The sequence below is a fragment of the Cyclopterus lumpus genome, chromosome 4 (genome assembly GCF_009769545.1).
Source record: "Cyclopterus lumpus isolate fCycLum1 chromosome 4, fCycLum1.pri, whole genome shotgun sequence".
In the NCBI taxonomy this organism is placed as follows: Eukaryota; Metazoa; Chordata; class Actinopteri; order Perciformes; family Cyclopteridae; genus Cyclopterus; species Cyclopterus lumpus.
Window position 1 is genome coordinate 21,731,281 of NC_046969.1, and position 14,760 is coordinate 21,746,040.

The window sequence follows — 14,760 nt, forward strand, 5'->3', positions numbered from 1 at the left end:
AGAAAAACAACTAAGTGAAGAGTGGGTGTCCAAAGACATATCGGGAGGGAGGGGGAAACGTGCAGTTCATGGGAGGAGAAAAGTAGAAGAAGAAGAAGTAAAAAACAACAACATTGAACGGGTTAATTTTGAGTCATACCAGGCTCCGAGAAGTAGAAAAATGAGAAGAAAAAAAAAAATTCCTCCGCCGCGCGGCGACACAGAGAAAGCATACTTCAACTTCTGGTGTGTTTTTTTAAATGTTGTGTCCGTGATAACATGAAGGATTATATCGAGTAAATACGAATTTGCTACAGCAGGTGAAAGAACACTCTTATTTAGATACAAGCGTGCACGTTTTCACAACCTTTTTAAAACCCAGTCTATAGATCCCCCTTCTGACTTCAGCGGAAGGATATGTGTTTGGCGTTCTTCACTCTCAGTGACTTCAGTGACTGGTGAGCGCAGAGAGGTGGAAGACTGCCTTTTTTTTTGTGTGTGACTACTACAAGTTAAATAGTGTATTTTTAACGGTTTTTTTTTTTTTACGTAACGGCTAGCAGTAAAATACATGTCAAACAACAATCTTGTAATGTTGTAATTTTTTTTTAGCGCTGCAGGTAGTTTTTTTGGTTGTCTTCTCTTTTTTTTTTTTTTTTTTAATTGCGCGAGCGTTTTCCAACGAGACTTCCTTCGATCTAACCGTCCCGGGGAGACGGCTCAACTTCGGGCTGGCGACCCTATGTGGATTTTACAGAAAACATGGAGCAGATCCCCGGTTTCTCCTCGGGAAAATCAATAGTCTTCGTCTTCTGCTTCATTCGCCTCTCTCTGGGTAAGTTGTTTATTAGTTTAAACAAAAAAGAAAAGAAAAAAAAAAGGCTGCGCTGTTTCTAATAATTAATAACTTGTCATGATCACGTTCTTGTCGCATCTCTGCACACTTTATGTCTGAAAAAACACGAGATTAGTTAGAAGGGCAAACAAAAGTTTTATTTTGGGGGGGAAAAAGCAAAACCGTTTCCCAGACATCTCTATGGATATTAGTATTTTTTTAACCGTATTTTGGTTGCGAGTGTGTGTCGCTCGTGCTGCGCGAGGAGAGGAACGTTGACGTTACGTCCCGAGAAATAAATACGCCGGCTAACGTGACGTTACTTTGACGTTACTCACGCTATGACGTTACGCCCCTCAACACACGTTGAGCGTGTCCCCGTAACGTTGTCCCCCAGTACTTTTCTTCTATTTTGTGTGTGTGTGTGTGTGTGTGTGTGTGTGTGTGTGTGTGTGTGTTTGTATTCTATTACATTATTATTATTATTATTTTTCACATAGTTTACGAGGGTGTGACGTTAATTGATGTCGCGTATCCACGCGCCGCCCCGTGTCACACTCCAAAGGGGTTACGGTCTGGGTGATGCTGTGACTCACTACTACTCAGTCTGAGCCGAGTCGCACCGCTGCACCAGATGTTGAGGCAGGGAGAGAAATGATTCAAAATGGACACTTAAGCCATGTTTAGACTACCCCGTTGAATTAAGAGGGCTTGCCGGGGGATGAAGGAGAGGACACGAGCTAAAATGCAAAGGCAAATGTACAGTGTTGGAAAGACGTTTGAGTCAGTCTGGTTCAGTCACGAGGCGAGGAAGTGTCTGGAAATTGGAAAATAATAGTGATTTAAAAAAAAAAAGTATATATAGATGCAATTGGAAACTATATTAATCACTTAAATCAGGTGTTCATTTGTCATAGAATCGCCAGCAATGTCTATATGTATTTAACATGGCATATATAGGGTTAACTGGCTTTCTACTGGGTCTTTAATTAAGCACTAATTAGTTTCCATTGGTAGGAGGCCAATAGCAGCTCCTAAAGTGCTCAGTTCACTGTGGATGAGGAATGACTCTGATGAATGAAAGCTTCTTATGCAACAAATTGTAAAATGTATAGCAAAGCAACACAGTGGCTCACAGCGTGCATGTTTTGTTTCTCCATAACTCCATAGTATAATGCATTTAAGCCTGATATTATCGTAAAGGTGTGCTTCTAATACAAAGGTGCATGAACATTGAAAGATGTTTTGGATTAAGATTAGATAAAATATGCTTACATTCCTGGGGATTAGTACTTTTGTCAATGCAACATTGAACAACTTCATTTGGAGTGTGCCTTTACTAATTTGATCACGACGTTATGTTTCTCATCATTCCTAATAATATACAATAATGCTTTTTGTTTGGGAATGTCTGTTTTTGAGAAATGTGCAATACGACTTAGCCTGTAGCCATTTAAGCCTTTAAGTAAGGGTGCCTCCTCCATGTTTCTTTCTTGTTTTTTTTTGCCTTTTAGCTCAGAGTTGATACACGCAGCTTTGCTTTTCTTTCTCCCGTTTTTTCATGGACTATAGGTGACTAGAGAAGTTACACAAAAGAAGAAAAGACAATGTGAAAGGGCTGCAGGCAGTGCAAGGAGAGGCAGTGGAATGTTGTTGGTGTTTGACATTCCTCCCCTCTCTGTTCAGCCTCTCTCACACACACATACACACACACACACACACACACACACACACACACACGCGCGCACACACTTTGTGCACCATGATTTTCTTTCCCTCTTCTTTTCCCTCTCCATCTTCATTTATCCTTTGTGCCACTTGGTTTGTGCTTGCCGGCGCAAGGTGCACGCGCCAGAAAACGACGTCATCGCGGCTTTCGCGTTGAGCGCGAAGGCTAACCGAGCTGCTGTGTCGCTTTGACTTTTCAGACGGGGCTGTCACAAATAGTTTACGGATAAAAGCATTGCTAACACGTCGGCCAATTTGTTTTTAAATGCTTTGGAAACATTTGATGAAATGCTTTTTTTCCAGCCAAATCAAAGGACATTTCACCTTTTCAGCCTTTTGTTTCATTATAATACGTTTAATTCTTGACTTCTTTCTATACAGGGATTATATAAAGGCGATAAAGCATGTCCATGAATATGAGATATGAGTTAATAGTTATTTACAATTCCTCCTTGTTTAGTTCATGGCATTTTGCCAGTGACATTCATTGACTCCTTGCTTCCTCACAGTATATTTTGTTTGTACAGCCTCTGGCATCTTGTAGTATACTACAACCAACAGCGCATGACCATGAACATGAGCACCTTTTTAGCGTGCTCGTAGCCTGCATGGCATTTGATGAGGCCCGTGCGACTATAAACAAAGCTTAAAGCGGAACATCCAAATAGTTGGTACACGGCGTCTTAAGCGCAACTGTGATCACAGCTTGTGGTTTGTGCAAGGTGCACGTGGTTTATTATGACAGGATGGCATGGAATAAGGTGTTGTTTACCTTAATGACACAAGGGTGGTTTGAGGTTTAACGATACTGGAAAAAGTGCCCGTGGCCTGCAGTGTGTAGCTTCTTATTTTACCCGGTCACCTTTTTTTTTTGTCTCACCATTTCTTGTTTTCAATATTGAAAATGATTCGCCGACAAAACCATGTAAAAATGTCTGTCTGTGTCAATATTTATAAAATACTATCAAGAATTGGCAGTCTGTTGCTAACCCCTGTGACAAATATAACTGCACTTCCTCTAGTTTTTTTTCACAATAAAAGCCGGCCAATTGTTTCCCAATTTGAGAGATTTAAATGTGAAGCAGCGGGTTGGCATTATCTTAAGTTTGAACTCACTCCTGAGGCTTTGTTTATCCTCGCGCTGATGGTTCGTTGCCTTTATTCTCCAAAATGCCAGGGGGCGTACAAACAAAATGAACTGTGAAGAATCAAAAAGACAATTAATTTCTCGGTGTAATCTGCAAAAAAAACATAAATCAACCTCCACAAGGCCGAGGAGGCTTCACTACGGCAAGTATATGCTAAGCTTTAGCAGGGCCACAATATTGCGGACTACAACAATGATCTCCTGCTGCTCATTGTCCGGAGCGGATGAAAGTGTCTTTTTGCTCAATGTTACTCAGCTCTGGAAAAGGTGATTTGTGACACATTCTTAAACTACCAGTCGCAGCATCCCAGAGGGATGCATCCCAAGGGTGCATTTTGCATTTTAACATGATATTGATCTTGAGGAAGCGTAGGTGCCATCTTTTGTGGCACACGACATTGCGCTGCCCCTACGGCGTGGGCATGCACATCGTTGCATATATTTGCCCAGTGCAGACAGCTGACATGAGTGCACGTGCGTGTGTGTGTGTGTGGTACATGAACTGACAAAGGCCCGCAATTGTGCCGCCCATGGTTTGCTTGCATCTGTCCAGAGCTGGAGCCTGGTGTGAAATGTGATTTATCTGCGCCATGCTTCTGCCCATGCTACGAATACAAAGATATTTTTTGAGTCGCCCATACTGCTGCATTATTTACTGATCACCAGCTCTTCCCACCATTTTATTAATGTGTCTTTAAGACGTCTTCTCCGTGCCGCCCTCTGAGCTCTCCCAGTGGCTTCTCTCTCTCACCTCTCGCACATCAGCTCCCTGTAGCCTCAGTACGATAGTTCTCCCTCTCTATTGCTAGTGTAATAAATGAGCCAGGTCCCCACATGTGTTTCAGCCCCGTACTTGTTTTCGTAGTGGGAGTAAGTAGTAAATAATGAGTCGAACTGAATGAGTCAGTGGAGGAACGTCTGTGGCGTAGAATAGACTTAAACTTAAAGACCTACTGTGTTTAAGGGCTTGAAGTTGAAATGCACAACAAGACAAGGTGGAAGTCACAGTCCTGTGTGGGTTTGCGGCGTTAACACAGCGGCAGCGCCTGCTCGACCAGTTTGCTCGTGGTGACTTTGATCCTCCCTCATTAAATAAATACCAGTCAAAATGTGAATGGAGTTCGGTGCATGAACCATCAGCGCCGTTACTATCGGAGGTGGCGTTTGTGACCGTGATGGTCGAAGGGGATTACAGAGCGTCGCGTCTGCACTGTTGAACAGGTTAGCAAATTAACAGGGAATTACTGCGGCCCACATTCCTTGGCCAACACAACCCCGTAATCCTGGAGACTGGCAGGCAGGGCGCATGGAGTAATGAACCAAGCAGGGCCCCATCAGGTGGGAGATGGGGCCCTGATGATATAAGTATTAGTTCAGTCCTATAGCGTAAGAACCAGTTGTAATTGGTGGCATTTAATAAGTCTCATTTTAGTGGTGTTGCTAATGTGAGTTATCCAGACTGTTTTGTACATTTTAATTTTTAAGGTAAAGTTGATTTGGGGGCGGCGGCAGTGAGTTTGACAGTAAAGATTGTCAAGAAAAAAAACATTGGCTCTGCTCAGGAAACTCACTAATAAACATGTTTTCTTTAAATCTCTGCTATTATATAAAAATATTTCTCATATATCCAGATATAGTGTTTCCACCATTGACATTATACGGTCATGGATACTGGTGGTTAAATTCTGATGAATTGAACAAATTTGTCTGGAATCTGTCACATCTAAAATACACTGTAAAACAAACATTTGACTTAATAGGAAGACAATTTCACTGTACTATGTGCTTCTGAATCCAACAACGTGATGTAACTGAACATGTCTGTACGCTAGCCCTGATTTTTTTCGGACTGAGCAAGGGAAAGTCCCCCCCCCTCCCCCCCCCCCCCCCCCCCCCCCCCCCCCCCCCCCCCCCCCCCCCCCCCCCCCCCCCACCACCCCCCCACCCACACACACACACACACACACACACACACACACACACACACACACACACACACACACACACACACACACACACACACACACAACACACACACACAGCACTTTCACATGAAATCCTCAACTCTTCCCAGTGATTACAACAGCAGGGCGACCGTCTCGTCTCATTTGGGAGGTTGGGAGGGTAATTACTGGGGCTGTCCCAGTGGAGATTTTTGTCCTCCAACTTTAATTTCACTTTCATCAACTGAGACTACTGGCAGCTTTTTTTTGTATTATTATCTCCTAAGCTATATAGCCCGTGATTCACTTTTGAATTTATGTCTCTAAAATGAGAATAGCTGGTCCAACTTAAAGGTCAGTCCATCTAAAGGCCAAAGTTTTCGCTGACTTCTGGGCTAACCCGCTTCACTTTAATCAGCAGGAGGCAAGCAAGACAAGAGAATTTGGCTTTGGTCCTGAGGAGTTGTTGCATTTATGCCCCGACAAAAAGCTTAAACTGCTCAAACACCTCTACATTCAAAGCTATGACGTGACTGCTAACTTCACAATCACTGTCACACACGCGTTTTCTTTGTCTCTCTCTCTTTTTCTAGACCGCACACTAGCTCACGTTACGCGCACACACGTTTTCCTTCAAGGGTTTTCTGCCAGAAGGGGTTAACCCAAATCGTGATATTTTTATAAACCCAACTGAGCAGTTTTGTTGCCTAAACCTCAGGAGATTTCTGGCAAGAAGCCCTGAAGTCAACTTTCTCACATGTGCACGTTACACACTCAACCTACACACTGAGTTATTCCTCAAGGGTGTTTGCTACTTGTAAGACATTTTAAGTATAAAAAAAACATCCTATGCCTCTGCCCGGCGGCGAGTCATTCATTACCCTACTTTTACCCAGATTGCAGTGGGTTGCATTGAACAAAGGATCGGAAATGGATCCGATTTAATCCAGATACTATTGCATTTAAAAAATGTCTTGATTTGCCCGGATCAAGATCCAGGAGATTAACTTGAGACAGTCTTTGTAATCACACACCATTGCTGTGCCTGTTGGCACTGAACTGTTTCTTACAGTGTGCTACCTGCTTCTTCTAAACTGAAGCAGGTAGAGACTAAAGCCTTAAAACCCCCGTTTGGTTCGTCTGCTGTTTGTGTGGGCCAGTAAAGCTCCCCTCGGGGTAATAGTGTTTAGTTTGAGCATCATCTCCCTCCTTCCCCGCTGAGCTCGGTATTTTATTGCGAGTTGCCACGACGACGACTGCTTGGCCTTCTGGATATAGAGGCTTGTATAGCAATTCCAGGAAATGGGGTTACTTCCTCACTCGGCGCGAACAACTTCCTGCCCTCCGCTGCGTGGATGTGTGCCAGGGCTCAGGAACACCCATTCGTGTGTAGTCTTTGTCTGTAGGTTTGTAATTACTTCCCCATCTCAATCCTCAGCTATTAGCTCTAAAGCCCATCTATTTCTCTCCTCTCTCCCCTCCTCTATCTACCGCAGTCTTTTTTTCTTCTCATGACACGGCTTGACCCTCCAGGGAGCTCGCTGTGGTGTCGGTGACAAAGCAGTGGCGAGTGCTGAGCGAGGAACCAGCACAATGTCAGCTGAACACAACAACCTGACTCTCTCTCTCTCTCTCTCTCTCTCTCTCTCTCTCTCTCTCTCTCTCTCTCCCCCCCCTTTTTTTCTACCTTGGCTGTGATTTCTGCCTTCTTTTATTTAGACTTCAAACACACGAACAGCTCGGCGTTTTCAGTTTTAAAAGATTCTCAGAGACAAAATACAGGAGAACACACATTTTTACTTAGAATTTATGTCACCATGTATCCAAAAGTAGTTGTGGTTGCTGCCGTTCACTGCAGTTTATAAAACCGCAGGCCTTTTTGCAATGGGGACAGCTCAATGAATGCTTTTGGTAATATAAAGTAAAATGAAGAGGAAAGCAATGATTATGAACAAGAGTTGTTTAAATAATTATAAAACAAGACTAAGAGTTTACAGCCTCGCTAACGGCTCTGTGAGGCTTGACTCATAATAGTTATAGTTGATGGATCAAAATGTTGTCATCGACCACAAACGTCTGTTCCAAAATTTCACAGCTGACGAGATGTTTAAATAGAAACCCCAAATGTCAACCTGTCTGCGGCGCCAGAGGAAGCGACAGCGTAACACCAAATTCACCAAAGTAGGAAACGTTGTCTGAATTGCACTTAGAGGAGGCCGCTTCTTAGACCTGTGTTGATGCAAGCCAGCAGCGATGCCAACAATGGCGGGGTCGCCTCTTTCTTCATAGTCGATGAACTCCTGTAAAATCTGAAAGCGTCAACTGTAAAGTTGAACCCTGGATTAGGTTATGTCATTTAAACGTTGGTTGAAGTTTTAGATTGTGCAAAACTTGTGCTAACTTCTACAACGTTGGTAATCTGGAGTGCAAAGACGAGCGAGCCGCCGTTGTCAAACGTTTTCATTTAGTTTGTTACAAGGCTCATCACGGCTCTCCTGCTTCACACCTAAAGACAAAAATCAGTTTCAAAGTCGTCAGATTGCTGCACAACGTGCCGTCCTGTAATACGGAGACTTTAAGTCCTTGTGGTTTTCTCATGCATGACTCACCGATCGCACCGTGGGGGAGGGGAGAAGGTGGGGGGGTCACACACTAGACCACCACGGGGTCACACACTACAAGATCTTTCCCTGGCACGAGTCCACGACGGGGTCAAACTACGCTTTGTCGCGAAAACATGCGACAAGTGAAACCGGTCATAATTCTTCTCTAATATCTATTTATGTTGTTGTGAAAACATCTCTCTCCATCACAAGATTACACGTGCAACATGATGACGTTATAAATGACCTTCGCACGATACCAACAGAGCCTGAACGCATCACAATGTAACCAAACAGAACCTTCGTTCTCCTCGTGTCGATTTAAACTCTTGGTTGGTTTTCTTTTCACAATGTAACATTATCAGAGATCGGCGACTAGAAAAGGATGAATGCCGAAGTCCTGATTGCATATTTCACTGAATATCGGCGGATACCATCCACTAACTGCAACACGTACAGTAAAGTCGTGTGTCGTGTGATATAGGCAAAAAGCTGGCATCTTTCCTTTTTGAAGAAGTCTCCTCTGATCCTTGTGTAGCCTGCGGGTCTATTATCTGCCAGTGTGATGGTAGAGAGTGGGATGACATACAGTGGGCGATGCTCTTGTTGGTTTTCAGAGGGTTTTGATTGTGGACAGACTGTAAAAGAACATTTCGGCCAAGGGGGGACGATAAAAAAATTCATCTGGATCTGCTATAACTTGGATGGCCTCTCTGATTTTGCACGCAGCCCCACATTGAATAGTTTCCCATTGCCACATCTACATACTGAAACCCACAGTAGTGTGTGTGGTGTGTGTGTGTGTGTGTGTGTGTGTGTGTGTGTGTGTGTGTGTGTGTGGTGTGTGTGTGTGTGTGTGTGTGTGTGTGTGTGTGTTGTGTGTGTGTGTGTGTGTGTGTGGTGTGTGTGTGTGTGTGTGTGTGTGTGTGTGTGTGTTGTGGTGTGTGTGTGTGTGTGTGTTGTGTGTGTGTGTGTGTGTGTGTGTGTGTGTGTGTGTGTGTGTGTGTGTGTGTGTACTCATTTTTCACACTGTGCGCGATGGCATCTTTACAGAAACGGCTCCCATCAGCAGGAAACACACGCGGCTCTCCTCCCAGTCCCACCAGACTGCAGACATCGTAAATCTCTTCCTTTTTGTTCTCCACTTAACCCCCCCGCCCCCCTCCCCCATAATCACCTTGACACACACATAAACAAACACAACCAGCAGGAAGATGTGGTGGTAGTGAGTGAGAAAAGCAAAGTGACATTTGATCAGGAATGGTCCAAATAACAGTCGGGCATCCACGTGTTTTTTCTCAGCTCGCACCATCTGCCTGTAGTTTCACTGTTGACTTTGTCGATTGGGCCTTATCAAGGCTCTCATTCCTGGGAAATTTTCTTGTCGGTGGTTTGTTGATAGTGAAGTGTGAGAACAGCCAGGTAGAGAGGATACAATGCTGTTGATATGAGTCTGGATCACGGCACGCTGGTCAGTGAATGGGAATGTGTGGGAATCATTCTGCTTGTTTTACTTTGGAGAGAGTGACGGATTGCTTAAACCTCTTCCAAAGTTTCAGGCGGGGAATTCGTGACCTGTGTGGAGTAATTGGCGTGTGTGTGTGTGTGTGTGTGTGTTGTTTTTTTTAAATAATTGCGCAATAGCAGACAGTCTGTCTCAAATCTGGAAATATCATTTCGTCTGGCATGACGACACCGTGCATGGGAAGCTCGTCAAACCAGTCGAGGGAAGAGAGAGAATCTTTTTTCCGGTCTGTGCTGTCTTGCTTCTTTTAATTCTCTCTCCCTCCTGCCTCATGCATCGGCCTTCTCAGCACCTCCCCCTCCTCCCCCATCGGCACTACTCCCACTTATTCTTTTGGGAGATTCTTTTTTTTGCCCTTGTCTGTCCGTTGCTAGCGGTGCTGGTATCCTGCTATTCCCGGTGGTGTGTTTTTCCCAGATTGACTGCAATTATATTTTGTCCATTTTTTTTCTTCTTTTAAGCGTGATCAAAAGTGAAAGTTCCACTATGTCACAAGTCTAACCGCATATGGGATTTTCTGCTGTCTGCGTGTTGATATTGTGTGCGCATGATTTTTGTGTGACTCGTAGCAAGTGTGCATACACAGTATGTCTGCTCGGGACAGAAATAGCCCAGTGTGTTTTCTGTGGTATCTTGTAGTGCAGCAGGAGCTTGACATCAACTCATACGTTATTACATTGGGTGACTGTGCAGTTGTGCCCGTCGAGGCACGAGCCTGTGTGCGTGCTTGTTGGAATTATGAATTTCACAGTGGTTTATGTTCAGTATCCCCGTGTCTAATGGACTATGTCTGTCAGCCTGACTCCAAGGCGATATCCTGCCCTCGCTCTCTTACTGAACCAGCTCGGAGACTGTTACCATGAACGTTCGGCACTTGAAAACAAAGAGTGTCGCTGAAAACGCCACAAAATCATATCAATTCGGGTTAACAATAGCTGGTGTCTTCACAATGGCTCCTCGACTTGAGTGACACCGTGATTAATCTAGGCGCAGGAAGTAACGCCATAGTTCAGTGCACTTCCTGTAATGCAATGACTGTTTTGTGAATATTGTTGCCGTTTCTTTGAAATCAGCTGAGCTGCCCTCAGTTTTGCACACGGAGTCCTGTTCAGCAGAGTGTTGATGCAGCGCCACTTGAGGCTATGAATGAAACAAAAAAATGTATATGTATTAAATTGTCACGCTTAAAATATCACCTCTATTTCATTTGTGTTTAGCAGATAAAGCTGATTGTCCGCTCTCTTAACTCTCTGCTCTTGTCTCTTGCAGCTCTGCAATGTATGGACGATAAGGCGCCTTGTGTGAACAATGCTACATGTCTGACCTTCAGCAATGGCACCGAGTACTGCAGGTAAGGTCTGAGCTGGGCTTTTCATTTGAGTTTGTGCTGTCATCAACACTGTAACAATGTGAACACAGCAATAGAAACACCTCATGAGGGGATTGGATGTGAAAGCCAGTTCAAAAATAAGGATTTTTTTAGATCAACCACAGGACCACACGATTTCTCTCAGGCACGGAAGTGGGAATAAAAGACGTCTCTGTCTGACAAAGTACACCAGTTCTGGGAACATTACCAATACACACATTTCCACCTTCAAATATGTTATTTTGGATATTGGGGGGGGGAGATTTTGTTACTTACTCTCCTGTTGCTTTAGAATTGATAGCTCAAGACGTTGCCAACACATTTCACTGGCCACCGATTTGCCCTGTTGCTCCTGGGGGATGCCGAGACATTTCTAATACGTGAGAAAGTAGTCTATTCAGTCCAATAGATGAGAGGGAGAAACAATCAATCTGAAACTTGAAATAACCTGCACGTAAGTCTCTTCTGCTCCCGGCAATCAGATCATTAAGGGGAAAAGTGCTGTGTAAAGGAGAGCAGTGGCCCCGTTTGATCTATGCCTTCCTCTTTCTGACAGCTCAGCCGCGTTTTGTAATTAAGACTCTGCTATCTTTATAATTGCATCGCCACTCCCGAGCCAATTTCTCAACGAAAACACACCAACGCCGGTTCATGAACCTGCTCATATTTCGTCAAAAAATGCGATGTGAATCGCACCGCGTGTCTGTTCCCAGCGCGTTTGGAATTTCAACACTCTACTTCTGTAAAAAGGAAAGCAACATTCCTTAATCAGTGTTCGCCATTCCTCGTCTAATTGAAGGTCAGATAGACATTGCGCTGCAGGTGCAAACTGGCTCATCTTTGTGGTGTGTGTGTGTGTGTGTGTGTGTGTTTGAAATATCGAGGCCTAATTGCAATAATTTTCACTGACGATCATTTTCACATTATCCTTTTCATTTTCATTGAAAAACGCCGGCACAGAGCGGTGGCCTTGAGCTACCCCAGTGCAGCACGCTCACATGCACAGACGTGCACCGAAAGACAGTGGCTTCACTCTCTGCTCATGTAGATCTACTCCACTATTTATTTACATAGAAACTAGTTTGCTGCGATATCAATGCTCTGATATATTGCTCCTTTCAATATGGGGCGGCGCGATGCATGCAACGTTATGCCAATGCTTCCTGGCAGAGGTCTATGAAACAACATTCAAATACTTTGAATCTGCTTATGGTTTGACCGCATCCTCTCAGGTCAAGTCATTTCTATTCCCTTTGCTTATATTTAATTGCCCGTTGTAAATATTAATTTGACATTTCATTTCAAATGATAAACTAGTCGTTTATCGTTTTGGAAAAGTCAGTTATCTGCGGTATTTCCTTTTACTTTTTATGAATTAGATGATTATATTGATGATAAAAACCGCCGAGGGGCCTTTTGTCCTGAAAAGACACAGAGAGGAGTCTCTCAGTTTCAATCAGCTGACGGAGCGCAGGCCTGCTGTTAGACCGATTAACTAGTCAATCCATTTCTTTTTTGTTCACAAGTAGGCATGAACGACACACACCCACATCTGCACACACTTGCCTCTGTCTGGCCTGTCTGGCCCTGTCTGCACCGTGCTGCTGATGAAAAGACTCATTGTGTTAAAATCTAATTATGTATTTATTAGTCTCCTCAGCGTATTAAAGGCAGCCGGTTGTAAGTCAACAGTTACTTTGGCCCTTTTGGCTTGGACCAGCCAGCCTAATTATGTCACATGGGTCACACCTGGGGGTCACACTGGGAATAACAGTTGGTGGGTTTCCACTGTGGAATACGGACGGACAGTTAAATTTGTGTTTCAAGGCATTCAATTAACCAGCCTGGTTTTAACGCTGAGAGCGGGAAGGAAGAGCGCCATCACGCCATCAGTTTGTGTCAACAGGAACATAATGTCATTAATACAGTTGTTGTTGTTGTTGTTGTTGTTGTTTGATATACGCAATGAAAGGATGGAAAAGATGGGGCCCCTTGTTTTGATTGGCAACACAATGAGCTTCTGTGCTTCTGCAGAGTTCCCATACATGCTGGAAACTCTGGAAGACATAGAACTACTCTCGTCATATGCACGTTTTACATCTTTTATTTTCCACTTTTAGAAACCTTTAGGCCGGAGAAGGAAAAACAGACCATAGGAAAGATCCTCCCTTTCAAGACAATGACATCGACGTAGGGGAAATATATGTAATAAAGCCCAGGTGTTTCGTTTTGGACATGAAGAATGCTGTGAGAGAGCAACAGTGCATGGGAGAGGTCGACGAGCAGACGAGCCAGGGTGCAGAGAAGCCGTCTAACCGGTGGCCCTGCAAGCCATCGGCCTTGGGTGTGAGAAGAAGGTGTGTGTGTGTGTGTGTGTGTGTGTGTGTGTGTGTCGAGAGTGTGTGTCTCTGTGTAGATCCACAACACACGTTTGATTGCTGAGCATTTGTAAGCGACTTGCTTCATTGCTGAAGGGATACTTAACTCTTTTCTGGTGAGGTATTGACAAAGTGCACAGAAACAGTGGTCTTGTTTGTTGGCCAAGGATTCCTCACACTAACGCTGCATTCACACGAAAATCCTGTCAGTGGCGGACGAGAGCGTGAAAATAGCAAAAGAATTTGGCCGAGGATCGGCAGGGAACTACGGGTAACGGTAAATGGCTTTTGATGTCCAAAGTTAACGTTATTTAACTTTTTTTGTCTCCCTCGCACCAGAGAAAGTTGTTACATTTTGCAAATGGAATATTAAGAGAACGATGCATTTCATAGCACCGCGCGTCCTTACGAATAAGCACATACGCAGAATAATCTTATTTAACATGTTTTATTCCATCACTGTCGCAACTTATCGTCCTGCCATTGCGTCGGACTGTTTAATTGTCCATCTGCCGTTATTGTGAATGCAGCACAACACGCAGTCTGACTCCCTGACTTAATACCTGAGCAGTCCAAGTAAGAGTGAGGCCTCACGCATTACGTTGTCGAAACCCTATTTCCCTCCAGAACAAGATCTCTTTGTCTGCTTTTGGGCCATGGTGCAAACTGATTAACTCTCCCTCCCTCTCGAAGCCCTCTTTCTTTTTTTTATTTTTTCTCTCACTCTCTTGCAGTCACTGTCATGTCTTTTATGTTTATTTGAAAAAAAAAAAAGAGTTTTCTTTCTGTGACTGTGTTGTGCAGACCTGCTGCCCGTTTGATCTGACAGGTAGAAATTTGCCTGCGGGGCAGACAGAGGAAGAGAAAGGGTCAAAAGAAAGAGGATGTCTTTTTTCAGGTAATTTGAGGAGGAATACCTCGGAGCACAACTACTTACTAATGATGAGAGAGCAGGGGAGGGGGAAGGGAGACGAGGGAGAACCGGCGCAGAGAGAGGAGTGTAATTTCCCTCTTGCTACGCCTCCTTCATCAAACTGTCACTCATCCATCCATGCGTCTGTCCCTCCCTTTCCTTCAGGGATTTAGATGCCTCTGGACTCATCTCTTCCCCCCCCCCAAATCCTCCCTTATTGTTTAGATCTTTACCCTCTTGCCTTTATTACAGCCATACCTGCTTTACCTCACTCATTTTGTGTCACTCCCGATACCTCACAGAAAACTTCAGTGTGATCAGTCTCATGTCTTTTGGTGGA

At 44.1% G+C, this 14,760-nt stretch overlaps 1 protein-coding gene across 1 annotated transcript in view; it reads left to right on the forward strand.

The window, feature by feature from the left end:
* The first annotated feature begins 161 nt into the window (after positions 1–161).
* notch2 (notch receptor 2) overlaps positions 162–14,760 on the forward strand; it is a 38,430-nt gene continuing 23,831 nt past the window's right edge. Inside the window, exons 1-2 of the mRNA XM_034530036.1 lie at positions 162–814; positions 11,030–11,111. Of these exons, the coding sequence (XP_034385927.1) occupies positions 742–814; positions 11,030–11,111 (155 nt within the window). The 5' untranslated portion in view covers positions 162–741. The remainder of the gene's footprint in view (positions 815–11,029; positions 11,112–14,760) is intronic.